This window comes from Aptenodytes patagonicus, chromosome 2, assembly GCF_965638725.1.
Source record: "Aptenodytes patagonicus chromosome 2, bAptPat1.pri.cur, whole genome shotgun sequence".
Taxonomy (NCBI): domain Eukaryota; kingdom Metazoa; phylum Chordata; class Aves; order Sphenisciformes; family Spheniscidae; genus Aptenodytes; species Aptenodytes patagonicus.
Genome location: NC_134950.1, coordinates 83,707,853 through 83,723,586, shown reverse-complemented (window position 1 = coordinate 83,723,586; position 15,734 = coordinate 83,707,853). Strand labels below are relative to the sequence as shown.

At 40.3% G+C, this 15,734-nt stretch overlaps 1 protein-coding gene across 4 annotated transcripts in view; it reads right to left on the bottom strand.

The window, feature by feature from the left end:
• The window catches only part of TRIO (trio Rho guanine nucleotide exchange factor), a 260,532-nt gene that overhangs the window by 153,188 nt on the left and 91,610 nt on the right, over positions 1-15,734 (bottom strand). For 3 of the 4 annotated variants that reach the window (XM_076330348.1, XM_076330349.1, XM_076330351.1), the window contains exons 7-8: positions 5,346-5,537; positions 1,840-1,971 (exon numbers count right to left, since the gene is read on the bottom strand). In XM_076330348.1, coding sequence (XP_076186463.1) covers positions 1,840-1,971; positions 5,346-5,537 — 324 coding nt within the window. The remainder of the gene's footprint in view (positions 1-1,839; positions 1,972-5,345; positions 5,538-15,734) is intronic. The other variant, XM_076330350.1, reaches the window with a different exon arrangement.

The following is a 15,734-nucleotide window of genomic DNA, read 5'->3' as shown; positions in this document are numbered from 1 at the left end:
TTTTCAAGGTATTTGCCAGAGCAATCCTATAATCTACCCATCTAATTTATTTTCATTATGCATCACCAGGAAGCAAACAGTATTTAACATGGTAATTCGCAGTACTTATTTACACTTAACAGCAGGCTCTAATCCAGTCACATCCCTGATGAAAAAACACAAACAAACCCAATCCAATCCAAACCAAACCAAACCAAAAAAATCTCACTATTTTAACTTCAATGCTTTGTAATCATTATTCCAGACAGCCCCTTCTTATTCCTTGCTGCACTCTCATGGAGCATGCACCCCAGATTGCCTCTCTCCTCATAAATCTACTACAAACGTGCTACACCTCTGTCCCTTGTTTTATAAAGGGATCCTCCCAATGAAGAGAGGTTATAATGAAGACAAGAAACCTTCCTACAAAGCATGCTCTCAAGAATGAGTTAGAACAGGTATGTGTAGTAAGATCACAAGTTTTATCACCAAAGGTGTGCTTCAGTATGTCGTTAGATCAGTTGCCAAGGCAAGGTGGCATATATCAGGAATGGGGATATCAGTGTGTATTTTACACAAAAGAACAACAACTCATGTGAACTCTGGACGTCTGACATGGTAATAAAGTTTATGCAGGCCCTAAGATGGCAGGTATTCAAAAAATCCGGTTTTGATATACCAACAATAGGACTGATCATCAGCACTAATCTTACCCTCCCTTTATTGCTAAATGAAATGTGACCAGACTTATGATTCAGTCGCCCATAAATAGAGCTGGTTCATCAGAAAGTAGTTTTATCTTTGATGTAATGTATAAATCAGAACAATTATTTCAGTCCCACATGACCTCCTTTTAAAAGGAGGTGCAAGCTGTGGCTGAAGCTATACTGTGTCCACTGATCATTTTTTACCATGATTTAATCAAATGCATACTTTTCTGCAACTTTCATGAGAACAGAAACTACTGTATTTAATCCAGAATAACACCAGTCCAATTTAACAGCAATAACAGTTTTATCCTGTGATGAGAACAACCCTGGAAAAAGAAAGCAAGAAAAGCTCAACAGGAAATACAGAAAATACCTGTTATCTAATAGTGAAGTCGATACCCACTTGATTTCTCACTTCAGCTAACTAAAGCACATGAGAGAACTCAATATTTGAAGAAAAACAATAGATACTTTAGTCATTGCTTTCTAGGCCACCTTCAAAATAAGCATTTTATCTTAAGTTGTAAATACATCTATTAGAAATACTAAGAAATATTATTACTTCATTGTGTGCAGAATCCAAGATTAGAGCAGCAGCACAGGATATGCTCATCTTACGAATGCTGGCTACATAGGCACATTGGCTCATCTAAGTGTCTTTGAGGTTGGCAGAACTAAGTATATAACTTCCGGCTTGTCAAGTGACATCCTTTGATGGTTAAGCCTTTTTTGTGAGGCAATTTCAGAGATTGATTTTCAAAACACACTTAAAGCAATCCATGCCAACAGAATACTTTCCCAAAGAATACCCAGCTAGCTTCCCTTCAAGTAAATGTTTAAACGATAGTATTATACTGCTCTTGAAAGGTAGCAATATGCAAATGTAAATTAAAACATACTTAGTACACTGCATGGGTTGTTTGTACCATAGGTTCCACCTTGCCTTTTAAATTTCTTGCAGATTAAGGGGAAGACTTAACACTTAACTTTCGAACAACAGTAGCAAAGTCCAGTATACTAAATTAAAAAAGAAGCTTGGCACTTGAGTTTCCAACTAATGCGCTATGCAACAAGCAATGCCAGTTCATAATCCAAACTTAACATTACACCATTTTAGTCAGCAACCTAAGGAAACAAACAGGACACTTACCTCAGAGTAAGCCAAGGTAATATGCTCATATATCCCTTGATGATGATGGATAGCATCTTCTAAATCTTGCAGTTCTGAGGGAAGCTCCACCTCACCGCAGGCTTTACACCATGAGTCCACATTGCTCATGTACTGCAACAGAGAAAAAACATTCTGCTTGATTTTGGGTTCTATCAATAAGTATACACGTGTTGGTAATATACAAAAGGACTGGCATCTGTGTGACAGCCACTGAAAAGACTTTTTTAAAGGAAAAATGTTTAGTGTATTTCTCTCTAAACTGACCAAAATGAAGCTTATATCAGAATAGAAACAAATATTCAAGTCTGACTATACTTGTGCTTTTAGTTAGATGGAACTCTTTGAGCCATTCACAGACAGGCAGGCTTAGTGGTATGTTGGCAGCCTTCAGAACCAATTAAACTGTTGGCAATACTGATGCTTCAAGTTTACTCTTGCTCCTTTTCTTGACTTTGCAGCTAAGAAAAAGTTTACTTCACCCTGTACCTACCATTTCAGGTGCATGAAAGCCAATTAAGGTCTTGCCTACACAAAGAGGTAAAACATGCTACAATTTTCAAGTCCAGACCCTCAGCTCTTACCCATCAACTCCCTGTGCAGATACTCATGGTATCATGAGGTATCACCTCATCTTTTTTAAATCTTCAGAGAAAACCAAGTCACTTCGCACGTATGTACAGACGCACACACACACAAAGAATTAATGGTGAACCGTTCACTGAAACACTCCACAGTTGTCTCTTGCTGGAAAGAGATCACCAAGGAGGCAAAGCAGTCTTAGAGCACAGCAAATTCACACCTCAGTCCCCAAAGCACTAACTACTATATGCAGAGAAGCACTAAATCCATTTGGCAAGCTACTACAGCAGCAAGCATGTAAGGGATTTACAACTTAAGCGGGGGTCTCTTAGGACTAACACTGAACTTTGAGCACACAGCCATTTCAGCACAGCTGCTCAAGTCAAGCCTTTCAGGGGAAATTGAGGTTACTGCAACAGAATCTCTTCTGCAGACAATTTATCTCTGACACTTAAGCTGTCTTGACAGACAAGAAACTGACATCGTAGCTGTATGCACAGCAGAAGTTCTGTCAACTTATTTTTGACAGCTAGGGGGCATGAATTTTATACCCTCGTTATGCTAGGAAAGGAAAGAGGAAAAAAGAATCTGTTTTTCTAGGACTTTTCATAGCTGTTAAACTTAGTACAGCCAAGCACATGTGGTATCTGTAAACTAAATTTGTCGTCTGTTCATGTCATGTTCAAGTCTCAAAAGTTTTAAGAGACCAAGCCATTACTGGCATCATACATATCTTAATTCCTGGAGCACATGTAGTCTTTAAAGGAAAAGGTAATCCACAGGCCATTTCTGGTACTCCATTATTGTTTGAAAGCTAGGAGGAAGGGTGATAGAGTACTTAACTCTAAGATACTTATTTAATTCTCATTTTATCAAGGGACAATTTTAAAAATCTCTAATGTTAAGCACTGAACATTAAAAGAAGCTCCATGTGGGACCACAGAGCTACACCTCTTGCACCAGTCAGCAGGCACTGATAGCTGGGTGCAGTCTTCACTGTGTCTGACAGTAGGCAGCGACACTTACCTGTCACGTGCAAGGGAACACGTGCATTCAAGAAGGGTGTGTTATTTCTTTGGCTGCTTATTTTTTAATCATCTTTTTATGTAGGTGAAGCATCACCAGTCTCTAAAGGGGGTCATTCCTCTCATTCTAAACCCTCTTTCCTTGAACTCACTCTTCGCTGTTAATGAAACAGCTAATATATCACAGCCAGGTATCTTACAAAGCAACTATGACTATCCATCACAGTTAATCATAAAATGAAAACCGCAGAAGGACAATTAAAAAGTAAATTAATCCCAGCAGATGCTGCACTATTTTATCTCATTCTTCTCTTTCCTCCTGTTTACACTTACATTTAGTGCTGAAGAAGGTAACACCGACCCTTACCAAAGTTGCCCAGCACACACACACACACACACACCAAATTTACTCCCCTGACTTCTGATGAACATCATTTTCTTATGAAAAAGGACAGCATTTGAGTCAGGATATACCTATCTGTTCATGTTCCACCATCTCTCTCCTATATGCATGGCTGACAGTGCTTAAAGGTAAACCTGAATAACCCAAGCAATTAGAAAAGCATCAATACTGATTAGGTACCACACTGTGTCTATCAAATGCTTCAAGCTGGTTGGTGACTTTTATACCAGAAAACAATTCATTTGTCTCCTTTTTATATGGCTTTTCTGTAAAACCTGCTAAAAATACTTATTATAGTGGCATCAGTTTATATACTTTACCTTAGTCTGTCTAAGGACAGTTAAACCAATGTCACCACTAACATAATGAAAAGCAATGTGTATTTGCATCTTAATACGTTCACATTTCTAATTTCTGGACATTTATGAAGTTGAGCATCTGTGTAGTAGAAATCAGGAAAAAAACTTCTTAAAATAAAGTGTGCTGCCTCTCTCTATTTCTGCAGTAATCAGCTCCCAAGTGGTTCCTTCATTTATTCCAAATTAAAGTAATATCAGACATGAGACCTTTTCTTGGATCCAATTTAGCAAGGCAAATGGAAAGAAAAGTATCTACAGCAGCCATACAGCACACCAGAGCTTCAGTCAGCCATAACCATCCAAGAACCTCTGCTCTCCAAATCTACCAGAGATGTACAGAGCAGACAGTATATAATATCAGTGGGTGACTCAACAGCAAACACGTAGCAACTCCTTCAGAACTGAATTCCCTTGAGGGGAAAATATGCTTTCACCATCAAGACTATTAACTTGGGGATATTTATTCCTATTTCCCCTACATATACCTCTTCTCTGGCAGTTACACATGGTTAATGACTTAATTAAAATAATTGGTATAGGCCTAAAGCTAAAATTTTTGTTTAATATAGGAGGAATCTCTTATGGGATACTAAGTAAACATCTCCCACCACAATTTCAGATTCAGAAGACAGTTAATTAACTTCTCAACTTTCAGGCCAGTTCAACTTAGTTTTCTATAAGCAATTGCTATGAGTTAAATCTTGACACTCAAGGACCGATTGGGGTGGAGTGGTGAAGAGAACAGAACAAGTGATCATTTCTGGATGTAGGAAAGGCATTATATCGATACTGACTATACTAAATTTTTTCCTTTCTTTCTTTCAACTTAAGAGCTTCATATAGCTAAGCATTTATGTCCACTTCATTTTAATTCATATAGCTAATATGGCTAAGTGATATGGGCAAGGCATTTTGTGGAGAATATAAGGGCAGTGGGCTGTCCTGAGGAGAACAAGGTTTTTTTTGAGTATCAGCTGAAATGGGCAGAAATGAATGCTCTGGCTTTCTTGCCGACCTTTTCAATCACTGTCTTGTACTTCCGTCTAAATCAAAAGCAAAACAGTACAACTCACCATTCCAGCACAGAAACTTTTGTTGGCGCCCTCCCCATTCACTAACCTGTTCAGCTTTCTGATGGAAGATGGAGGACATATCCAGTAACGTGCTACGTTCATCCAAGGCTGCAGCAAATGCCTTCCATTCTTGCTCCAACTGACTAGCAATCTGTTTTATTTGCTGTGAAGCATAATGGCCAGACTCGACCAGGCGATTTGCTACTGACATGATGCGGTTTATGTTTACATACACATTCTATGAAGAAGGAGGGAAAAAATAGTGGAAGTTAGCAGACCACTTAAATACAGAGGTACACTTCTATAAAATTCTTCTTTATTACAGTACTGCTTAGTAGACTGGTTTTATTTGCCAACTTTGTGCATGCCTAACTTTGGAATCTAGGTGTATAACGTAACAGCCTATCTGTATTAATGACAAGGGAGAAGGACAACTTGAAACGACCGGAGAGTCTCAAGCTAACGTTAAAGGTCAGCTTAAAGTCATATTATATGAAGACCCATTATTACAATGAAGAGGAAAAGCTAACCATATGTTGCAACAGCCTCAATAAGAACGTTTACAGATGTTCAAGTCAACAAGACATTCAGACACGCACAATATAGGAAAATCAAAGTGTAATTAGCAAGCACTTGATCTATCCATGCATGTGTGCAACATCACTCTACAAATCTTTACATCAACTTCTGAAAGTATTTCTACTTTTTAAGTAACAAAATACAGAACTCTAAGTTCTAAGGAGTTCAACAGGTTTAGATTTTATTTTCCTGCCACTATATTGCCCCTGAGCTAGCACTGAAAACTAGACAAATAAAGTCAAAGATCAGAAAGATTCTCCAGCATACTGGCATTACTCACTGATGGCTCTTACGTCACTCTAATTTTCTTTCCTTTTAGGTCACATATGCATTTTGGCCTTAAGTATCTAAAATCTGTTCCTGTTCTGATTCTGTATTAACAAACAATATTTTTCAAAGGAAGCAATCAAGAGTTTCTGATTCCTGCAAAGCCAGAAACAAGAACAACTTCACCACCAAAAGGTTTCTAAGTAGCTCTTCCAGAGCTACATGTATACAATGCTGAGTCGACACCTCTTTCAGTTGGGCTGACTCTCATATATCTAGAATGAAGTTCTTAGAATCACAGGATTGTTGAGGTTGGAGATTATCTAGTCCAACCCCCCTGCTCAAAGTAGCTTCAGTCAGAGCGGGTTGCTCAGGGTCACATCCAGTGGGGTTCTGAGAATCTGTAAGGATGGAGAAACCGCAATCTCTCTGGGCAATGTGCTCCAGTGTTTCTTATGTTTAAATGGAATTTCTTGTATTTCAACTTGTGCCATTACCTCTTGTTCTGTTACTGGATACCATGGAGAAAAGTCTGGTTCTGTCTTCTTTACTCCCTCCCATCAGGTATTTATATTTTTATATACGTAAGATCCCTCCTAAGCATGCCTTTATTCAGGGTAACCAATCCCAGCTCTCTAAGCCTCTCCCTGTACAACACAAGCATGCCATACAGGTACTTCAGAGAAGAACTTGGTCATGGTGACTTCCCAAAAAGGGAATGAGAGCTTTCCACATAATGCTGTCCTGTAGGCACATCCTAATTTTTGTGTGTACACTTGGAGCAACCCCCGTTCAGCCCTGTTTTGTTGATTACAGCATCCCCTTTGTTCACATCACAGCAGACCCTTTGCTTGCCAACCCAGTCCACCACTTCTCAGTTGATTGTTGGTCCTCTTCTCCCTCTCCCATCATTCTTATCCTACAGCTCTTCTTATCAGGTTGCCCAGCCTGCTGGCAAAGACACTTTTGCCCCACTTAGTTGAATAGCAATCCTTGATCCTCAGAGAGAGGTTCCCACGGTTGGGAAACCAAAACCCTGTTGCCAACATCAGCTGTGTAAACAGTTGTTGACCTGCAGGATCTATCTACCCTCTCACCAGTGGGATTGAGAAGAAAACCACCTGGACTCCCATGCCCTTGACCATTGCCTCTGGAGCCATGTAGTCACGCTTAAGAGTTTCCAGGTCACCCCTGGCAGTATTGCTGGTGCTCACATGGAAGAGCGGCAGGGGGCAATAGTCTGAGGGCTGGACAAGCTTTGGCAGTCTTTCCACAACATCCCAAATCCGAGCCCCCAGCAAGCAGCAAACTTCCATAGAGAATGAGTCAGGTTGGCAGATGGGGGTCTCTGTTCCCTGCAGAAGGGAGTCTCCCATTACTATCACTCGCCTCTTCCTCTTGGTGCCCCTGTGTGGCTCAGACACAGATGGCACAGATGCTTTATTTGACAGCTCCCAGCTCCTCATCAACAGTGAGGTTAGTGAACCTACTCTGTAGCTGCAGATCTTCAGGTGGAGCAGAAACCTTCCTCCTAGTGCCGGAAGCCATTATCTTCCAACCCTCATCATAGGAGTCTCCACTTCCCGAACAGACAGGCACAGAGTCTGCCTGACCCTCCTCCCTTCAGTACAATTGGCAGTTTGGGCTCTTGAAGCTGCAGTGTTGGAAAAGATGTGGTCAATCTCTTTCTCATTATCTCTGATGCTGTACAGACTGCTGACCTCCTTCTGCAGCTCCTTTACTTGGTGACACAGATCCTTAATAACTGCACACCTCCTGTGGCCAAGACAACTAAGTCCTGCTGCCCCAGCCTTAGCAAGAGGCCACAGGCATTCCCTGCAGCCCCAGACCTGCAGAGCTGCATCCTCCTTCTGGAGCTCCCTCTGGGTTGAGGCCTCCGATGTTACAGGGATAGTCAGTCCAGCAGTAGCTGGGGACTGTGCCCTGGGGCACATCACCACCATTGCCGAGGACATGGATGCTGTTCTGAGCAGAATTGCTGGCCCTTTCTGCAAGAACTGCAGCAAAAACTGCTGCATCCATTGGCTACTTCTGTTAGCTGCACTCGTTCTTGCCTGTATCCTAAAACTTTACATGTGGGGCCAAACTGCCAAACACGATCACACAGAACGGTTGGGAAGAAAACAACAAACACCATTAAAATCTCAACATTCTGCAGTGAAATATTTTTCCCTCTTGTCCACGCAGTGCTTTCTGGAATGCCAGCATGCAAGAAATGCCATGGAGCAGTTAGCTACCTGTCAGCAGCAGCATCACAACCTTCCCCGATCAAGGCTTGAGGAACTGAGTCCAGTGAGCCAGGGGGAACAGAACTGACTGCAACAAGCCTCAGTAAAGGCCACAGTTCAACAAGTGACAGAAGAACAAAATCTGAAAATGCTGGAAAACTGTATGGTTATATTACTGTTGAGAGATGAGATGGGCAGCCTGTGCCAAAATTTGACTATACCCCTGCCAGTAAGAGAGGTCAGGGGAGAACTCTGGCACGTGGACACCCAACGCCACGTAGATGCTGAGATCTGAGGTGGAACCATTACCTGTTGGCGTCGAGCCACTGCCCAGACCCTGACACTGACTGGCTGGAGCAAGTGTTGCAGTTCCTCCAAGCTTCACTGTGCTGACTCATCTCAGTGGTAATTGGCACGGGTCTCTATTAATTGTAACTGTATGCACGTATGCAAGCAATACATATACCTGACACAGCCTACACCTCAGCTGGTCCCCTTAATAAATTGAGCACAACAGTGTCATGTTGGCTGTTTTTCCTTCCTGCACAATACTACCTTTTCATTTTTTAGGTAAATCTCACACATCTATGCTCTCCTTTTAAGCACAGCCGCACAACTGGAAGAGAATAGAACTGCTACTTCCAACAAATTTTAAAAGACTGGAGAGCATTTAGGCCTATTAAAGAGTATGTAGCATAAATAAGAGACTGCTAAATGAATCCAGAAAGCCTTTACATGCCTTTTACAGTGGTGTGAAAAAAACAAGTGCCAAAAGAGAAAAAAATAAAGGCTATATTAGACTGCCATTTGAACTGTTTGTGTATCATAACACAGGAATTTTGGAAATTCTGGAACATCAGTCAGATATGAAGGACAGGGCACCATAAATGTGAAGTTAAACAAATCAAAACTGAGCTGCGGTTAAAATGCATTCATTTTCCCATGGCAATATGGCCTCACAAGTGTTGAAGAATACGCCCTGTAGCAGTATGAATATGAATTAATATGCTGACAGTTGAACACTTTCCAAGCTATGTATACCACATTCCTTTCCTCAAAAAAACTCTCACAATAATCTCAACCTTTTTTTCCCCACCCACTACCATATCCCTTACTACCTGATATATCTACTAAAGGTTTAAGTTTCAGTTTTTTAGAATGCAATGACCCAGAAGAGACAGATTTAGTTAAAGAGGAAAAGAATCTCAAATAGCAACTCACTACAGTTGGACTATCTTTAACTGATCCTTGAAGGTTAACAGATCTTGTTCAATTTTTGAAAAGGACAGGCAGGTCCACTATCATTATTATATGACAAATGCGTATTTTGTGCATTGCTTGAGAAACACTGTTCCAAGTAAGCTCATTCCCCAAGGACTGACGTCTTAGTCATTGCATGGATTTACATCCCGGTTTTAGTTAAAGAAGCAACAGCTATCAGGAAATAACTGTTCAAGACTTATTCAGCCATCTCATTTACATCATGTGAATCTGCATGAAACATCTGCAGCTTCTAAATGTGTATCAACTGTCCAAAGTGAAAGGCTAAAGTGATACTGCATTTCTTTCATTCTGTTACACAACTATTTTAACAAAACTAAAAAGGGAACAATTCAAGTTACTGCATTACAGTACATACAGTAAGTGCATGAATGTACTTAGTACGATTATTTTCTCTCACAATGCCCTTTAGCCAGAAGCTGAAAAGACACATTACAATATCTGGAAAGCTCCTCATTGCAGAATTATTCCCTAAAGGGAGTGTACATATAAAAAAGTATTGCTCAGCAAAGCAACACAGATCAGTAGCCTAACACAAGCTGTAGTGCACTGTGTCATTCTTTGGTGTGTGCCTGAAAGGCAAGTACACAGGGAAAAATACAGGTGACAGCCTGCCAGCTTAACTGAACTTCTATCACACTCAATACAAAATAAAGCTGGTGGATGCCCTGAAGGTTCTATTTTATTTCCTGATTTTCCCAGACCCATTTAGAAAATGTTTTTTTAGCTCTAAGATTTCAAACAGTAGTTTTCTGACACAGAGACTATTAAGCATTCAGTGTTAAAAACAACCACCTCAGTGACACAATCCATAAGCATCATAACTGGCACCTCTATATAGACCTGATCTCTTCCCTTAAAAAAAAACAAACTCAGCAACTTCCAGACTACAATTAAGAAAAGCGTTTAACCTGTTCTTCAACTACAAGGATCCTCAAAATATTCCCAGGTAACTATTTAACCATTGCTATCAGCACTGGAACAAGTGAAATATAATTTCACTCTAACTTTCTTCAACTTTATCATCTCTCTCTCCTACATTTTTCATGGTGGACCTGGGAAATCTTACTGCAAGACTATATAGTCCAACCCCACCTTCTTTCCTCTCTTACTCTTCACTTACCTTCACTTTCTCATAGTAAATGCCCACGCCTTCAACCTCTCATTACAGCCATGTCATTTTCATCTGGATGTTCCCCATTACAACATTAAGTATAGGGCTCTAAACTGGACCTAGTTCTCTACTAGGATCAACTGAATCAGAGCAATTTCTTTACAAATCTTAAGTTCAGCACCCCCAGTAAGTATCAAGAGTGAAATAAGATTTGCTTCTTTGCAGTAACACCGCTGTCTATTCTTTTAGTTCATGATCCATTGACATGAACATACTTGTTGCCGTATTAACACCTCACCAGCTGATTGCTTTTTAAAATCTGTTTATTTGCTTCTTTCCTCTTAAGGGTTGCACATCTAGCCTATTCTATTTCATCTTGTTGACTTTGGAGTGCTCCTCAGAAGCTGGAAATAGCCTGAACTCATTTTGCCTTTTCAGTCTCTCCTCAGGTTGGTCACATCCAGACATTGTGTCTAAGCATTAACTGCTCTGGCACCAGAAAGATTCCCTTACGGATGCACACTCAAAAAACATCCTCCCAGTCTGATCAGGATCCACAGCTGTGCATTCCCTGAACTTCAAGAACATCACATATCCATGGTTTGCTTAAACTATGGTTCTTCAGAACCACCAAAAACTTGACTGAATACATTTTACCTACTCTACTACCCCATCCCCATTTAGAGTCTTTATCTTGTCTATTAGGGATGTTAGATTGGTTGGACAGTTGATGGACTTTACCATTTATTTATTTGTTTTTACTGAAAGCCCTGCCTGAGCTATCTATTAGTTTAAAAAAAAAACAACAAAAAAAACACAGAACAAAAACAACAACAAAAAAAACCCCACCAAAACCCACAACACAGACATGCAGACATGTCCCCCCCAAGAAAGAAGAGCTAGCTTACTACTGTTCACCATTCTGCACAAAGTCTTTTGTGAAAATCTGCATTTCAAAGCAATCTGAGAAAGAATGCGCAATTCACAACCTGTGGTCTTGCTCTCATTTGCTGAAGTCTCAGAGGACCCAAGGCAGTCTAGAATTCACATGGTGCTTAAGTCTATCTCAAGCGACAACTCTGTATGGTTACAAAAATATATATTTAAAATAAAAAGAATCTCAAGAGTGAAATATATCAATAGTACAAAGGAAAAGGAAAAAGTCACACTAGCTGTCACCTAAGCTGATTTTACCTCACCTGACCTTCTTAATGTTTTCATTTGTACCAGACCCTGTGCCTGGATTTGAGCAAGCCAAGCCAAGTAAGTCACTTTTAACTCTGTAAACCCAGTGATATTCAAGCGTTGTGTTCATGCTTTTATTTTAACCTCCCAAAACTCTCACCAGTGCTCATCTCTGGCACCCTCTTTTTGGATGACGTTAATGATTTGATTACTACCCTGATAAAGTGGTTTAGTATACGCCAACAGCCTGATTAATGTTCTGAGAACATTAATCAACTTCGCAATATGCTTACAATTGACACAGGACTTCTTGGATTATGGTTAATAAACATAGCTTCTACTGATGGTCCTATTAGCCCTGAGACAAGAAGTAGTTATAGCATGCCCTTTAATAGAAGCCAGTGTCAGCTTCCTCCAAAGAAAGTTTCCTTTTGCCTAAATTTCCAGTCATTTTGACCCTCACCAGTGCAGTAAGGGGCACAGTTAAGCTGTAATGAAAGCAAGGCCATTTGATCTAGCAAGAAGTGTAGAAGAAAGTATTCAAATAGATAACATCCTCCTCCTCCTCACCCATATTTCACGGCTGCTTTTGTTTCCCTTGTGTCCCAGCAGGCAAATGGAAAATGGCAGGAAAAAGAGTGGACAGACACAGAATCAATCTCTCCCACTCTTGCATGCAAGACTGACTAATCATATAATCATGGGTACTTTGTCTTTGCAGTTCAAAAACTTGACAGATAATTTTTGTATTTGCAACTCCTATGATGCCTTATTTGCAAGTTTCTCCCTTAAAAGGTACTAAAAACTTGTTTTGAGAAGTGAAGCATTGGTTTAGTCACCCAAAGAGGAACTTCAAGCTAAAACTGAGTATTGCTTAACTCAAATGAATCTCAGGACTTGACAACAGCAATTTACTGTTGCTGAAAGCAGGCCTTTTAAATTGTACTGAAAATCCGTCCACGTCTTTAGAGAGAATCATTGCAAGTTTGTTTTTCCCCACAGTTAGGGAATATGGGATCTACTTGCCCTATGAAGACACAGCCTTGACATTTATCAGTGAACAGCCTCTTGAATTCAGTAATAGCAGGTCACATACCTACAGCTGCACATGTGAACTATCTTTCAGACAGCAGCCTTTTTAGCCACATGAACCTGTGTGTTAAGCAATGGTAACCATCTTCAATGCACATCACTGCATCTATCCAGCTTTCTCTGGGACAGTTTCATCGCAATGAGAACCAGTCCGTGTATTACGCTTAAGACTTTCATGAACTTATTCCTGTTACCTTGAAGTGCAACCACATGAGCCTATTGCATACTGAATACACAAGATTCCTAGGCGTATCGCTTGCTAGTGAAACTGCTGCAAGTACAGTTAAATCCCTCCCCCAATGTATTCTTCACCTTTTTGTTTTACAACATTTGGTTTAAACTTCCAACTACTTTGTGCTGTGATACTGAAAATCAGAATCTAAAAATGGCAGAAAGCCATTACAAGGAAAAAAAGAAATATTCAGCAAGTCCTCTTTGTCCTTGATGTAAGCAACTCCTGTTCATGACAGGAACTAGGTAGCTTTCACAATGGTTTACATCCTCATTTCAGACTGGAAGACCAGATTAAAATTTTGGCATCTCACCCAAAGGCCGTCGCTCTTTCTCACCCGAGTTTGGCATAAACAGCTGCAGAAGTTGCCCTCCTGCACCTCTCAGAAAGCCAAGCTGCTACTTGGGAAGGAAGGGGAGATGGGAGAGCCAGCTACTGACAGAGGGTAGCACCTGCTCTGAAGGGAGCATGTGCCTTGCAGCAACCACAATGAGTTGGGAAAAGCAGCTGCAACATCAATTATCAGGGTTAAGCTGCGAGCAAGTGCAAGAGGTTGCATTTAGCTGCTTGGCCAGCATTTACCCTTTGAACAGTCCCCTTCCTCACCTAAAGTGAGCCCAAGGAAACTGCCTAGAAAGCAGTATCTATTAGGGTCCAATTAGGGCCACAATCAAAAGCCTTCAAAATCTCTTGCGTATAATAAACCTCATATATAGTTGCCAGTTTTCCTTCCTCTACGCCATCCAGCTGAATAAATTTGCATGGTTGTAGATGGGTTAAAAGTTAAATTCTATCTCTAGTGTTAGAGCATTCACATGCTCTTAAGGGGAGATCTTAAATCAACTCTGATTACTGAAGAGTTACACTGACAGAACAGTGAACAAATAGTAGCTTGTTAAGCACAGAGTGTATGTGAAGAGTGGTCAGGGAGAAGCTGAACATGCTTGCAGGAGTAAAGATTGCCTGACATTTTTCCAGTTAAAAGCTAATGAAAAATAAGGCCTGCCAAAATTCAGTCAGTTCACGTCATATTTGTTTATGTTATGTTCAGTTTAATCTTTCCCCCTAATCTACATGTAAGGCTTTTACCATTTAACCAAATAAAATGCAGAAAATCTGAACGCTGCTTAAATCAAAACCAGGGACTGATCATTTTGAATTTGTATTTTCCTTTTCTGTGCCAAAGACCCACTTTCTGAGGGGGGCTATGCTACAGATACACATCAAAAAACTGCAGCTTGTTTTTCCCCTTTTGAATATTTGGACTGTTTAATGTGCCCCAGATTTAAGCTTCTCCTTGCATGCTTCAAGAAATCATTGTACAGGCTGAGAAAAAGTCCTCTGTAGTTAATGAATTTGACTACTACAGGCAAAACAGAGATTAACAGCAAAAGACTAACAGCAAAAACAGAGCAGGAGGGATTATGCTACATTGCTCAAGTGCTTCCTACTGTGGATAGCATCTGAACAGTATGGAAGTTGGGGGGGGGGGTGTGTGGAAAAAGTCATCCAATTTGAAAAGAGGACAACAGTGACTAATACAAGTTCATTTTGTATGAAGGACAAGCTGACAGAAGAAGAATTTAACCTTTAGAGTACAAGCCCAAGAATTGCCTGGAAGGACATCCAAAATTACTAAGTTCCAAAAGTCATCTCATGTCAATAACACCTACTGTCCTTCCATGAGTTTCTTTCTGCTTTACTTCATATGCAGAGCAATGAGCAACAACAAGGTACTCCATAAAGGAACAATTCCGCCTGCCCGTGGAGTGAACCTATACCTTCCAAACCTAATGGTCAAAGTTAAATCCATATATGATGTTACATAACTTCATTACAATGTTCCCAGCATTTGCTTTACTCTTTTCAAAAAGTTCATATTGATTTTTGTTTTTTTAAACTTTTGCAAACATAGCTGAGTTGCAAAAGAAGAAAATGTGCCTTCTCCACTCATGTCTTCTATTGCCTTAACTCTAGCTATACCGTACACAAGAGCTGCCTTACTAGTCCTTCCATTACTTCAGCAAGACGCATAACCTAGGTAAGTTTACTTTGCCACTCTCTCTTTCCACAATTAGTAGTCCTGTCCTACAAAAACACCCTCTTGCAAGAGTTGATTGTTTCGACCATACTTTAATTCAATTCCCATCCTTGGACTGCCAAGGATGTTAATTTCTAACAAGACTGGTAGTGTTCTTCCTTCACTGAGCTGACAGCCAGGGACTGGATTTAGGCCCAGACTCCCGAAGTTATTTAAACACTTCCAATCCTCCTAGTGAAAAGGACCTAAATGTACTTGAAAATTTAGTCCCCATGTTCAAACAGGAATTCATGAAACTAAAAATAAGCAGCTTTCACTCACTGCCAGTTAAAATCCAATTTTTTTAATTGCAGCCTACTGATAGCTCATCCTAAGATGGTATTTGACAAAAAAAA